The sequence below is a fragment of the Eutrema salsugineum genome, unplaced genomic scaffold (assembly GCF_000478725.1).
Source record: "Eutrema salsugineum unplaced genomic scaffold, Eutsalg1_0 scaffold_7, whole genome shotgun sequence".
Taxonomy (NCBI): domain Eukaryota; kingdom Viridiplantae; phylum Streptophyta; class Magnoliopsida; order Brassicales; family Brassicaceae; genus Eutrema; species Eutrema salsugineum.
The window spans coordinates 596,620-609,160 of NW_006256486.1; the positions used below are offsets into that span (position 1 = coordinate 596,620).

Sequence of the window (12,541 nt, forward strand, 5' to 3'; positions counted from 1 at the left end):
TAAAGACATCTCCATGTACAAGTTTCCACCCGGTTTCTTCCTGAGCCTCGTCTTGGTTTCGAGCTGATTGTAGTTGGAAATATCCTTGTATAAAGTTCTCATCATGATCATCGCTACCATTCCAGAGAGGAAAAGGACAATCATAAGCGAGTTTATGATTGAAAACCAGTGGATTTGATCATCATTCATGAGCAAATATGTATCCCACCGCGAAGCCCATTTGATCTCACTCTCCTGCATATTTTCAAACGTCTTAATATGTTAACAGAGCGCAAATAACAAGCTCTCATAGGTAATTCAATTACCTTAAACGTGACATCATACGTAAACACGATCTCTTTTCCTTCCTCAACTTCTTGTGGAATAGTGTTGCTTTGGATCAGATTCTTTGTGTCTTTGTTGCATGTTGTTAACTGAGGATTTTTTTCATCCCACTCTTTGTATTCATGCAACATACTATCCAAAAAGAGAGAAAAAAAAAAGTGAGCTCGAGACGAATCAGACTTCTCAATAACGTTGATGATAACCAGTAAAAAAAAAAAAATACCTGTTAGGAGTAACCTCAAAACCAACAATTCGAGAAGAATCAGACTCTTCGTCTCTGTGGTACATAACTCGGAAACTCAAGTGGTTATGGATAAAGTATTTCTCCTCTTTACTCTACAACAGCAAAGCAAGCTACTCCAGATTGATACAAGAAAAAGAAAACAAAACAAAAAAAGTGGGAGGTAAGAATGTAGCCATAGAGGTTTTAGAGACATATTACCCCTTCATAACTCCCTTTGAAGCCAACACGGAAACCATGTTCATAAGTCGTTGACTGACTTCCATCTCTTCTTTGTCTAAGAACAGCTACCGGAAGATTATCAAGAATCCTACAGTCATTTCACAATCAAATTAAAAGGATAAAATCAAAGCTACCTCATATAGGTATCAAGGACATAAAACTTACATATTAGCTCGGTATTCATCATCAATCTTTTCCCTGAAATTTTTAGCAGACACAGCATCGACTTTCACACGGCAACCTACTCTGCAAGGTTGATCCTCCAACATTTCAAACTGAAACATAATCGAAAAAAAATATCTCCAACATCAGATGGTGAGGGGTTAATGCACAAAGATCAGAAAGAAAGAAAAGGAATTTTATAAGAGTTTTTGCTTACAGTATAAACCGAATTCTCAATGCGGTCTCCTCTGAGAACCTCCCCCAAATTCTCGCCGGTGTTCAAGATCTTGGGAGGCTTACAGTAATTAAGGTAGTAGTAATCATAAGGAAGTTGAGTCTTCGTAGACGATAGTTTGTTCACTTTAACATAAAGAGGATCACCCTGTTCCAATTAGGTAATCACAGGGAAGATTTGCAAATCATGAGCTCAAAAGCTTCAATTCGAATCAATGTAAGCTGATTATAACATCCAATGCACTATGTAATCGAATAAATTAGATCCCTACATTCTTCGTTGGCAAACACTACTTCGCTAAAAACGCTCGAATATTGTTTCGACAATACTAGACGCAAGAATTTCCCACAGATCTGGGTTGAATTACAACCACAACAAATCGCAATTAACACAGGAAACCCTAGATCGATATCGTCGTGAAACGTGAGACCGGAATAACCAAAAGAGTACCTTCTGGAAATCGCGAGGAGCGACACCGGGAAGATAGAATGCGCGAAGCGTGGAGAACAAAAGGAAGGAGAGTAAGAGAGTGACGTATATTCGAATCGTAATCGCCATCTTCGTCTTCTTCGTTGCTTTCTTTCTGTATGTCTCCTCCTCGAGGAGGCTTCTCTCAGGTAGAAGAAGTAGCCGAGCGCAACGGAACGATAGCCGATGCAAGAAGAAAGCGTTTTTTATTCAACAGACCCCTTGAAACGGTGTCGTTTGCCGCTTATATGTGTTTTCTTTTAATTAGTGAAATAAATTCACAAAATCTATTAAATCTTCTTTCTGTTGTGAAAACTTAGAAACTTTATTAATCATTAGAATGTATATATAGAGTACATAGGGAATCTAGGTTAAGTACAATGTCCTGATGGGCCTAATGGCCCGGTATAAGAGTCCATATATGATATGTGTTTAACACTCCCCCTTGGACGAGTGAACCGGGTCAGCTACTCAATCGGGATCTCGATAATGCGCTGGGGAATGTTGCCTCATTAAAACCTTACCAGGAAAAACCCAGTGGGACAAAACCTTGGTGAAGGAAAAAGAGTACAACACGCATTACTCCCCCTGATTGTAGCATCACTGCAGATCTCTAAGTCTATACATTCCTATCTGTTTGACGAGCTTCCGGTGTGTTGAAGTAGGCAATGATTTGGTGAAGAGGTCAGCTGAATTCTCACTGGATCGGACCTGCTGAACGCTGAGAGTGCCGTCCTTCTGCCAGTCTGAGGTTGAGAAGAACTTCGGTAAAATGTGCTTCGTCCGATCTCCTTTGATATATCCTTCCTTGAGCTGAGCTATGCATGCCGCGTTGTCTTCATACATCACCGTGGGCTGTGTGTCTTCGTCCATACCACAATCTCTGCGGATGTGCTGAGTCATGGAGCGCAGCCAGACGCATTCCCTACTAGCCTCATGAATGGCTAGGATTTCAGCATGGTTTGATGAAGTGGCAGTGAGTGTCTGCTTCATTGATCTCCAAGAGATGGCTGTTCCTCCATGCGTAAAAACGTAGCCAGTTTGAGACTTGGCAGTGTGCGGATCTGATAGATATCCTGCATCGGCGAAGCCGACTAACCCATCTTTATTTTGGTTAGTATAGAAGAGTCCTAAGTCTTGAGTACCTCGAAGGTATCTTAGGAGATGTTTTATACCGTTCCAGTGCCTCTGAGTTGGAGATGAACTATATCGAGCGAGGAGGTTCACGGCGAAACATATGTCTGGTCTAGTGTGACTAGCCAGGTACATTAACGCTCCTACAGCACTGAGGTATGGCTTTTCAGGACCAAGGATTTCTTCATCATCCTTTTTGGGACCAAGAGGGTCATCACTTAAGCTTCTAACTACCATTGGGCTGGTCAATGGGTGAGCTTGGTCCATATTAAATCGCTTGAGTACCTTTTCGATATAAGCCGATTGATGCACAAGGATTCCTCCTTTGATGTACTCAAGTTGTAATCCCAAACAGTACTTTGTTTTGCCTAGGTCTTTCATTTCGAATTCTGCTTTTAAGCAGTCGACTGTTTGGGAGATCTCACCAGATGTTCCGTGGATGTTTAGATCATCCACGTATACTGCTATGATTACAAATCCTTTGTTTGAGTACTTCTTGATGAAGATGCATGGACTGATGGGGTCATTTTTGTAGCCTTCTTTGATGAGGTAATCGCTGAGACGGTTGTACCACATACGCCCACTTTGTTTCAGTCCATACAAGGATTTGTTCAGCCTGATGCAGTATTGATCTCGAGATGCATTTTTGTCTTTTAGTTCAATGCCATCTGGGAGTCTCATATATATTTCGTTGTCTAGGGGCCCATAGAGATATGCGGTTACAACATCCATTAACCGCAGATCAAGATTTTCTCTTATGGCCAGACTTATGAGGAATCGGAATGTTGTTGCATCCACTACTGGAGAATAAGTCTCCTCATAATCGATTCCGGGTCTCTGTGAGAATCTTTGTGCTACAAGCCGTGCTTTGTATCGAACGACTTCACCGAGTTCGTTCCTTTTGCGCACAAAGACCCATTTGTGGCCCACTGGCTTGATGTGTGATGGGGTCCGGATGATCGGACCGAACACGTTTCTGAGTTTGAGACTCTTTAACTCCACGTTTATGGCTTCTTTCCATTTTAGCCAATCTGTTCGATGTGTACACTGTGTTATTGACGTGGGTTCTAGATCCTCTTGCGTGAGCGCAACATCAAGTGCTACTTTGTATGCAAAGAGTGCATTTAAGTCGACTTCTTTTCGATTCCATTGTGTTCCGGACATATTGTAATTGATGGAGATCTCATTGTTATCTTCTGAACCTGGAGATTCGGCGTCCCGAACTTCCATTGAGGGTTCATTAGATTGAGTCTCAGCCGCGGCTATGTCTGATATTGCAGGAATCCCGGTTTCGGTTATTGCACCTTTCTTTGATTTCCGGGGATTCTTATCTTTGGAACCGAGAGGTCTGCCCCGTTTGAGACGTGGTGCAGACTCTGTAGCAACTTGGGTCTGTCCTGTTGGGACAGCTATTCGTACTGGTGCATTACAAGCTGGGATGTACGATTTGGTTACTTTGGTCGGGTCAGCAAAGGAATCTGGCAATTGATTAGCTAGCTTTTGATAATGAATAATCTTTTGGATCTCTGAATCACATTCTAGAGTCCGAGGATCTTGCCAATTTAATGATGTTTGATTCCATGAAAGATCTTTGACCAGCTTGTTTGTCTCACCACCTAAAGAGGGATATACCGATTCATCGAATTGGCAATCCGCATATCTGGCCTTGAAGAGATCTCCAGTGGTTGGCTCGAGATATCTTATGATGGTGGGAGAGTCAAAACCAACATATATTCTCATCCTTCTTTGAGGTCCCATTTTGGTTCGATGTGGTGGAGCAAAGGGTACATATACTGAACACCCAAATGTTTTGAGATGGGAGATGTCTGGCTCATGACCCGAAAGTAGTTGGGATGGGGAATATTTGTGTTCACTAGATGGCCGGATGCGTATGAGTTCAACAGCATGTAATACTGCATGTCCCCATGCTGAGGCCGAGAGCTTTGATCTCATGAGTAATGGTCGGGCTATCCATTGAATGCGTTTAATGAATGATTCAGCCAATCCATTTTGAGTATGGACATGTGCTACAGGATGTTCCACGGTTACCCCCATGGCCATACAGTAGTCATTAAACGCTTGTGAGGTAAATTCACCAGCATTGTCAAGGCGGATAGTCTTTAGTGGGAAGTCAGGGAAATGGGCCCGCAATTTTATGATTTGGGCCAAGAACCTAGCGAAGGCTTGGTTCCGAGAGGACAAGAGACAAACATATGACCAACGGGTCGATGCGTCTATAAGGACCATGAAGTACCGGAATGGTCCGGAAGATGGATGTATAGGTCCACAGATATCGCCATGGATTCTTTCTAGGAAATGAAGTGTTTGTTTAGAGATTTTAACTGGTGAAGGCCGAGTGATCAATTTGCCTTGAGAACAAGCTGTGCACATGAGGTGTTGAGGATAAGCTCGGTTTTCTTTGAGGGTATGCCCTTGAGAGTTTTGAATTAGTTTACGCATCATATTTGCACCGGGATGACTGAGCCGGTCGTGCCAAATAGTATAATCAGTAAACCGAGCTTTGAGAGTGGTATTAGCTTCAATCATACTGACTTTAGCATGGTAAAGTCCAGTAGAGAGCGCGGGTATGGTTTCGAGGATTTGTTTATGGCCGTCTACGGTTTTAGTGACTAGGAGGGATTCTTTGTTCCCTTGACCTTGGGTTTCTATGTGGAAACCATTCTGTCTTATATCCTTGAAGCTCAGAAGATTTCTCTTCGAACTAGGAGAATATAGAGTATCTGGTATTTCAAGTTGTGTGCCATTTGATAGCAACACATAGGCATGGCCATATCCTTCGATAAGGTTTGAGAGACCCGCGATGGTGCTAATATTTGCGGTTTGATAGGTTAGGTTTATGAAGTAACTTTTGTTTCTTAAGATAGTGTGGCTGGATCCACTATCTACGACTATGGTTTCCATTTGCTGGTGTGCTTCATTATGAATAGAAGATAGAATTCAGTATTGAGGAATTCAGAAAATGTGATAAATCATAAAGTAAAGCAGTGTCTGAGAATAAAGGCAAATGGAAAAAAAAAATGAAACAAATCCCAAAATGAAAAAAAAATAAAGAACAAAATCAAATTGTATCAGAGTTTCAGATGATTGAATTAATCGAGGAGATCAGCTGTTTCATAGTCCATGGGGTCGGTCTGCTCGTTTGTGGTGTTCTCATCATCAAGGAGGTCGTCACCTTCCAGGTTAGCAGCATCGACTGGCTGAGTCATGTTGGCTTCAGCAGGAGCTTTTCCGTACTTCTGGTATAGATCGCAGTGGATCTTGGGGGTGCGACATTGCTTTGTTGGGTGGTTGAACATCCCACATCTGGTACAAGCAGAGTGATCGGGGTTGGTGTGGCGGGTCGGCTTGGTGATGCCTCGACCACGACCAGGACCATAACTGAGGTTAGGTCGGTTGCCGCGACCATGTCCGCGTCCACGTCTTCCACGTCCATGTCCTCGGCCATTACCACGTCCATTACCACGTCCACGGCGGTGATCTGAGGATCTATCGGGTTGAACATGGTAGGACTCTTGACGAGAAGCTGGGACAGGAGCCGATCCCGGGGGCCTCATAGCGCTGTTCCTCATAAGCAGCTGGTTATTCTTCTCAGCGAGGAGAAGACAGGACAACAAGTCTTCGTACAATGTGTGTTTCATTGCACGGTATTGTTGTTGGAGCACAACATTCTCTGTGCTGAATGTGGATAATGTTTTCTCGAGGAGATCATTATCTGTCACATCCTCGCCACAGAGTTTCCGGACACGCCGCGTTTTACTGGGAAGGATCGAACCATAGGAACGAATCTACAGGGCTATCACCTTCTTTGGCCAGATCTTCCAACCTTTTCACAATTACAACAATACGAAAGAGTTCGTTGTTGTAATCATCTACGGATTTGTAGTCCTGGAACCGAAGGTTCTTCCAGTCGAAATCTGCCTGAGGCAACTGGACCATTTTCTGATGGTCATATCGCTTTTTCAGCGCTTGCCACAATTCAAGTGGATTCTCAAGAGTGAGATATTGCTGCTTAAGGCTCGAGGCCAGATGATGGCGTATGTGACATATCGCCTGAGACTGTCCCTTACGGGATGCGGTGTTACCGTCGGTAATACACGCATCGAGTTCTTTCGATGCAAGGAACAAGCGCATGTCTAGGGCCCACTCGAGGTAGTTATCCCCGGAGACGTGAAGGGCCTCGAATTCACATTTCTGAATGTTTGACATCTGAAACATGAGATTGATTTTGTTAGGGATTGTTTTGAGAAAATTTTGAATGCTGATGATGAAACTTTCTATTTTGAGAATATTTCTATTTTAGGAAAGTTTCTAAATTTGGAAAGTTTCTAATTTGGGTAATTTTCTAAATGAGGAAAGTTTCTATGTCGGGAAAATTTCTATATGAGGAAAGTTTTTATATGAGGAAACTTTCTATTAGAGGGAACTTTCTCGGAAATAGTAAATTTTAAAGGGTATGGTTTTAGTTACCCCGAACATGATGTCGGTTTAATAGCTGTGATTTAATCGGTTAAAGCCGAATATAATTTCGGTTAATGAGGACCAGGTTTAGCCGGTTTTAGGCGGTTTAGGAGGAACCCTAGGGGAGCCGAATATGATTAGGATTTTATCTAGGGTTTTAACGGTTTGGAAAACATATTTTGGATGTGATTTCGAGATCTATAGGATCTGTGGTCGATGGTTTTAATAATTTCACAAGGACAACAAAGAAATCACGTGAAAAGGACTAGGGTTTAAGCATTATGACTTACGATTTTGAAGATTACAAAATCGTGAATCAAGCTTAGGATTTAGGGTTGATTTTCTTAGTTTATTCAATCAAGTGTTTCAAGCAAGAGAATCAACAATCAAATAAGCTGCAACAAGCTTATTAAACATGAAGAAAATCGAATAGGTTTATGCCATAAACATGGCCAAAAACGGTTGTTAGGTTTTTGTAGATTAGGGTTTTATAAAACGAGTTTAAAACCTTTGAACATGCATAAACTTGTAATTTAAACAATCAATCAACAAGTTATCAATCAATCATCAGTGTATCAAACACTTTCAATCAATTAGAGATCGATAGGGTTTTGAAGTGTTTAAACAACAGGTTCTATGGCTCTCAGTTTTAGAAGATACCTTTTCCACCTTTGGATTTCTGACAGGCTAATGAAACTGGGAGCTAATAGACCTCAGTTAGCCGCTACAAATTCCAAGGATTGATCACCAAAACTGGAGAAGCTGCTGGTTGAAGAAGGAAAAACTCGGATCTGGTTTTTTTTTTTTCGGTTGATCGTCGTGTACTGTAAGTGTGCGTGAGGGCGCGTCCGACGTTGGATCGACAAACGGTTTTCACCAGTAGATTCGTTTCGTCGAGGGCTTCGATTTGATATGTAGATCGTCTTCTGGTTCCTCACGGTGTGGAAGATATGCGTCTTTTAAGTTTCGACTTGCTTTTAGGGTTTTGGTGGTGGCCGGATTTATTAGGGTTTTTCGCTCAGAGAGTCTTATCGTGCTGATAACGTGTTGTGAAAACTTAGAAACTTTATTAATCACTGGAATGTATATATAGAGTACATAGGGAATCTAGGTTAAGTACAATGCCCTGATGGGCCTAATGGGCCGGTATAAGAGTCCATATATGATATGTGTTATAACACTTTCATTATTATAGATGAAGTACTAAAAAAACAAATTTTGAAAAATATTCCTATCCTACTATTAGCTAAAATTTCCTCCCAAAATCTATAAATATAACATGCTATTTTTTCTGTTTGTTTCATTCGTTGTAAGAAGAATTTATGGTGCAAATGTCAATAAAATAAACAAAATAGAATAGTATCAACTTCAATGAAAGATGATATAATCTCTAAAAACAGGATAACAAACAAAATAAAATGAAATTATCCGAGTCTTGTGGCTAGAATGGAGCAGAAAAAGTTTCAAGAATTTTATTTCTCCCGTAAATTAAAATATAAAATGTTCCACTCGAGAATCAAAATTGGTTAAGTGAGTGAGAATCTTCATATTCGATAAATGGTGACATTGACTCGTCGTTGATTTGGGCAGACTTTAAGCTCCAAGCACTTAGGCTTAAAACATCAACACTTTGAGTTCCTCTATTGAAGGCAAAGAGATTTGTGTTTTCTCCAATTGCCAATTTTGGATACACTCTTGAGGTTATACATACTTTGCCTCCTCCACCGTAATTCTCCACTATAGAGTGATCAATCTACACAAAAATAAAAGAAGAAAAAAATACACATCAGTTCCGTAGTGCATGAATTTAGAAATGTCTGCCTATCAGAGCCGGACCAAATTAATTTATTGCGATGCAACATCTCTAACTTTAATTGAAGTATACTCGCTTGATAGTTGATACAAGACACATATCTGAGAAAATATATTTTGACATACTTAAAACTTACCAAAGTCCTAAGAGAAATTGCTTGGTTAGAAGGGTCTATTGCCAGAAAAGCACCAAATGTTGTTTTATCATTTTCGTCATTCAACGAAGACCTGTGAGTGCCATTAAAAAGGTTAATTTCGTAAGCATTATATGTATATACGAAAATAATCTAAATGTGTCTTTTGAACGATGTATAGAAGTATATATACCTGCTTTGGTCAGTGCACATCAACACTACGTACTTAGTATTCTTATTAGTATCATTTGACTTGAAGATTTTGAAGTAAACCGACGTGTGCTCTTCCATGTCATTAGATGCCAAAACAATTAAACCAAATGGCCCTAAACCAGATTTGACCGACGAATCTTCCTGGCTACATATCTTTTGCGGGTCGGTCCAACTCGGTTTCATCACATCCGCTTTTTCCAAGTTCCTCACCTTGAATGATACCTCAACATCTGCCTGCTCAATACCAAATCAAATAAAGAAAAAAAACCATTTTTTTGTTAAAAGAAAAACTAGGTACTTTATAAAAAATTGATTCCCATAAAATGCGGATTAATCATAAATCTGGTCAAGGGATCGATTCCTACTTGTGCTGCAGTGACACCATGAACTTGGAGAGTAGATCCTGCCTTAAGAACTTTGTTGTGCCAGCTGACTTGTGACCCACGCAAGGTCTCAATCTCTTCAATTGGCCATTGAAGCAGTTCCTTTCCCGATTCACCGAGCCATATTTTTCTTGGAAATGACTATCAAATCATGAAAAAAAAAAAAACAGGTCAAATTCGATTTCTCTCGATCGGACCGTGACGAACTAATCTAGGGCAAATTTAAAATGTACCTGAAGACCAGACCAACCCTTCTCAATATCATCTTTAGCTGGTGAAGATTCATTAACCCAGCCCCACAAGACTCTTCGTTTCTTCACATCATCGAAAAACGTTTTCGACGCGTAATATTTCCCGTAATCTAATCTCGGAGCCGATTCATTTTGCACAAATCCAAGATCCGGTACATAAACATCTTTCTCACGATCGTAAGTCCCGATCGTGTAATAATCATGTAATGTCTCAATCAAACTCACTTTAAGCACGTGCTTTACATCACCAAACGACGACGTTTCCACACCTTCTGATCCGGTTATCGCAACCGGGAAAAAATCCGGACATTCCCACATTCCGGTTAAGTCTTCGTAGTGAAGAGGCTTCGTCGACTGAGTCCAATTGAAAAAATCTCTGCTTTTGTAAAGAATCGCTAATCCTCGACGATCGTCCGTCGAGCTTCCGACGATGACTCGCCATTCTCCGTCGCGTCCTAGCCACGCGGTGGTCGGATCTCGGAACCTATCAGGGTCAATTCCGTTGACGGCGTTAGGAGCCAAGAGAGGATTTAACGTCGGTTTTGACCATTCTCGGAGATACGGATCGGAGACGTTAACCGGAACGGCGATGTTTTGGACTTGACTTTTGTTTTGGTCAATGCCGGTGTAGAGGATCACCGGTTTGCCATCTGGTAGAATCGTGACGGAGCCTGACCAACAACCGTTGACATCTGACGGCTGAGATGGATTGAAAGCTGGAGGTTGTGGGGTCCAGTTCACTAAGTCAGCTGACGTGGAGTGACCCCATACGATTCTTACATCCCAAACGGCGCCGTATGGGTTATATTGGTAGAATAAGTGGTATATTCCTTTGTATATCATTGGTCCTACCGAAAAAAAGCAAATGCGTATGTGTGGATATAATAGATTATAATATATGAACAAAAATATGGATAATAATTTATTAAAGAGGACTAACCATTAGGATCTGGAAATATTCGTCGAAGCAGATTTTCATTTCACATAACGGAATCAACAAAGAATAAAACGATGTTAATTAGAAGATCGAACACACACACATCGATGGACAGAAATCAAATCAAGATCGGTATGGTACATACCGTTCATCCAATTTCTTGGAGGTTGAAAGTGATAACCGGTCCGGTACGGTTGGTTGAGATCTTGTTGTGAAGCTTCAAGATCGATTATAAAGTCGCAGAGCAACAACGATAGTAACAGTGACAGACCAACAATGGAACGATTTAATTTCGCCATTGTTGCTCTGTTTCTTTATCTCTCTCTCTCTCCTTTTCCTTGTGGTTGGTTTTGGGGTAGCTGTTTAAGTACAAGGTGTTAACGGCTAATCTAAGTATTAAAAAAAGACTGAAGAAATTGGTTATTTAACTATGAACAACAAATAAGCTCTTATATTGTTCGCTTTTCACATGGTTCGAGAGACAAATAATGCACAAGTGTGCACGTAACTGCAAATACAAATCCATTAATCAAAGACCAAACAATTAAATAACCTTAAGTCAGCCAGCATTTGTCTACAAACGATGCCTTTTTTGGTAGACAGTAAAGTAAAGCCTTCTTAATCTGGGCCTATGGGTTTGAGGAGAAAAATTGAAGCCCATAAGTATTTAGAGCAGTTATTGATGTTATATGCCTTGCCATTATAATGAGCTTCTTTTTCTTCTCTCAAAATAAGTAAAGAGACATCAAATGATCAAACTCTAATCACCCTATCCCGAATTTTACGTATCTGAATTATCCAAACCCCATCCGCTACGGGATATTCTCGTCATGTATTTTGTTACATTACTTTGGATAACATTAATTTTTCAATATAGGATATGCACACCGGTTTTCTTGGTTTGGTTCGATTCTGTAAATTGTTTGCAATTAATTAATTATCGGGTTGCAAAAACCGGTTATTGTAATGGGACCCAGAACGGCGACGTTTCAGGGAGACCAGAAACGGAAACATTGGGAACGGGTGTCTGAAAGGTCATCTGACCGCGTGGTGTGGATTAGTTTCGCAGAAGAGAAGAGTCAAAGCCAATCATGACTCTTTGGCTTAAGGGGTCCTATCCAATCACAGTCTGTCACGTGTCCTTTTGGTCTTCTACGGTTTGGACGACCTGTCACTTTCACTTATTAATGTCTGTAAGATGAGATTCCTCTCCATAGTTGCAGTAAATAATGTCATACCATAACGAGTAAAGAATTTTGCATTCACATTATTATTATATATATATATATCACTGTATCAGAGTTTGAATGTATTTATTTTTAAACTATTTACTATATGAAATATAGACCTTTTTTTTTGAAATATAGACTTTACAATTTAAAAAGTACAACTTTAAATCATGTGCACCTTATTTTTCCATTTGTCTTAATCAAAAATTCAAACTTATCATTAACAAAAAGGAAAAAACAATTCAAATTCAATTATTGTGACTAGTGACTACTATATCTATATGTCTACTATGATTCTAGGCCGAAAATGACGTCGG

The 12,541-nt window shown here is 40.5% G+C and overlaps 2 protein-coding genes across 2 annotated transcripts in view; both read right to left on the reverse strand.

Annotated features, from left to right (window-relative positions):
- The window catches only part of LOC18010512 (transmembrane 9 superfamily member 6), a 2,703-nt gene extending 885 nt beyond the window's left edge, over nucleotides 1-1,818 (reverse strand). The window contains 8 exon segments of the mRNA XM_006392624.2: nucleotides 1-60; nucleotides 63-234; nucleotides 306-456; nucleotides 548-660; nucleotides 767-875; nucleotides 953-1,062; nucleotides 1,167-1,331; nucleotides 1,635-1,818. The exon segment at nucleotides 1-60 is cut by the window's left edge and continues 102 nt beyond it. Coding sequence (XP_006392686.2) covers nucleotides 1-60; nucleotides 63-234; nucleotides 306-456; nucleotides 548-660; nucleotides 767-875; nucleotides 953-1,062; nucleotides 1,167-1,331; nucleotides 1,635-1,742 — 988 coding nt within the window. The 5' untranslated portion in view covers nucleotides 1,743-1,818.
- A 6,828-nt stretch (nucleotides 1,819-8,646) lies between these two features.
- On the reverse strand, nucleotides 8,647-11,483 carry LOC18010669 (beta-fructofuranosidase, insoluble isoenzyme CWINV3). Its single transcript, XM_006392626.2, has 7 exons — nucleotides 11,141-11,483; nucleotides 10,999-11,007; nucleotides 10,041-10,906; nucleotides 9,790-9,948; nucleotides 9,405-9,658; nucleotides 9,215-9,305; nucleotides 8,647-9,018 (listed from the first exon to the last, which is right to left on the reverse strand). The coding sequence occupies exons 1-7, from the start codon at nucleotides 11,292-11,294 to the stop codon at nucleotides 8,782-8,784; spliced, it is 1,770 nt and encodes a 589-aa protein (XP_006392688.1). The 5' UTR covers nucleotides 11,295-11,483; the 3' UTR covers nucleotides 8,647-8,781.
- Between the last annotated feature and the right edge of the window lie 1,058 nt (nucleotides 11,484-12,541).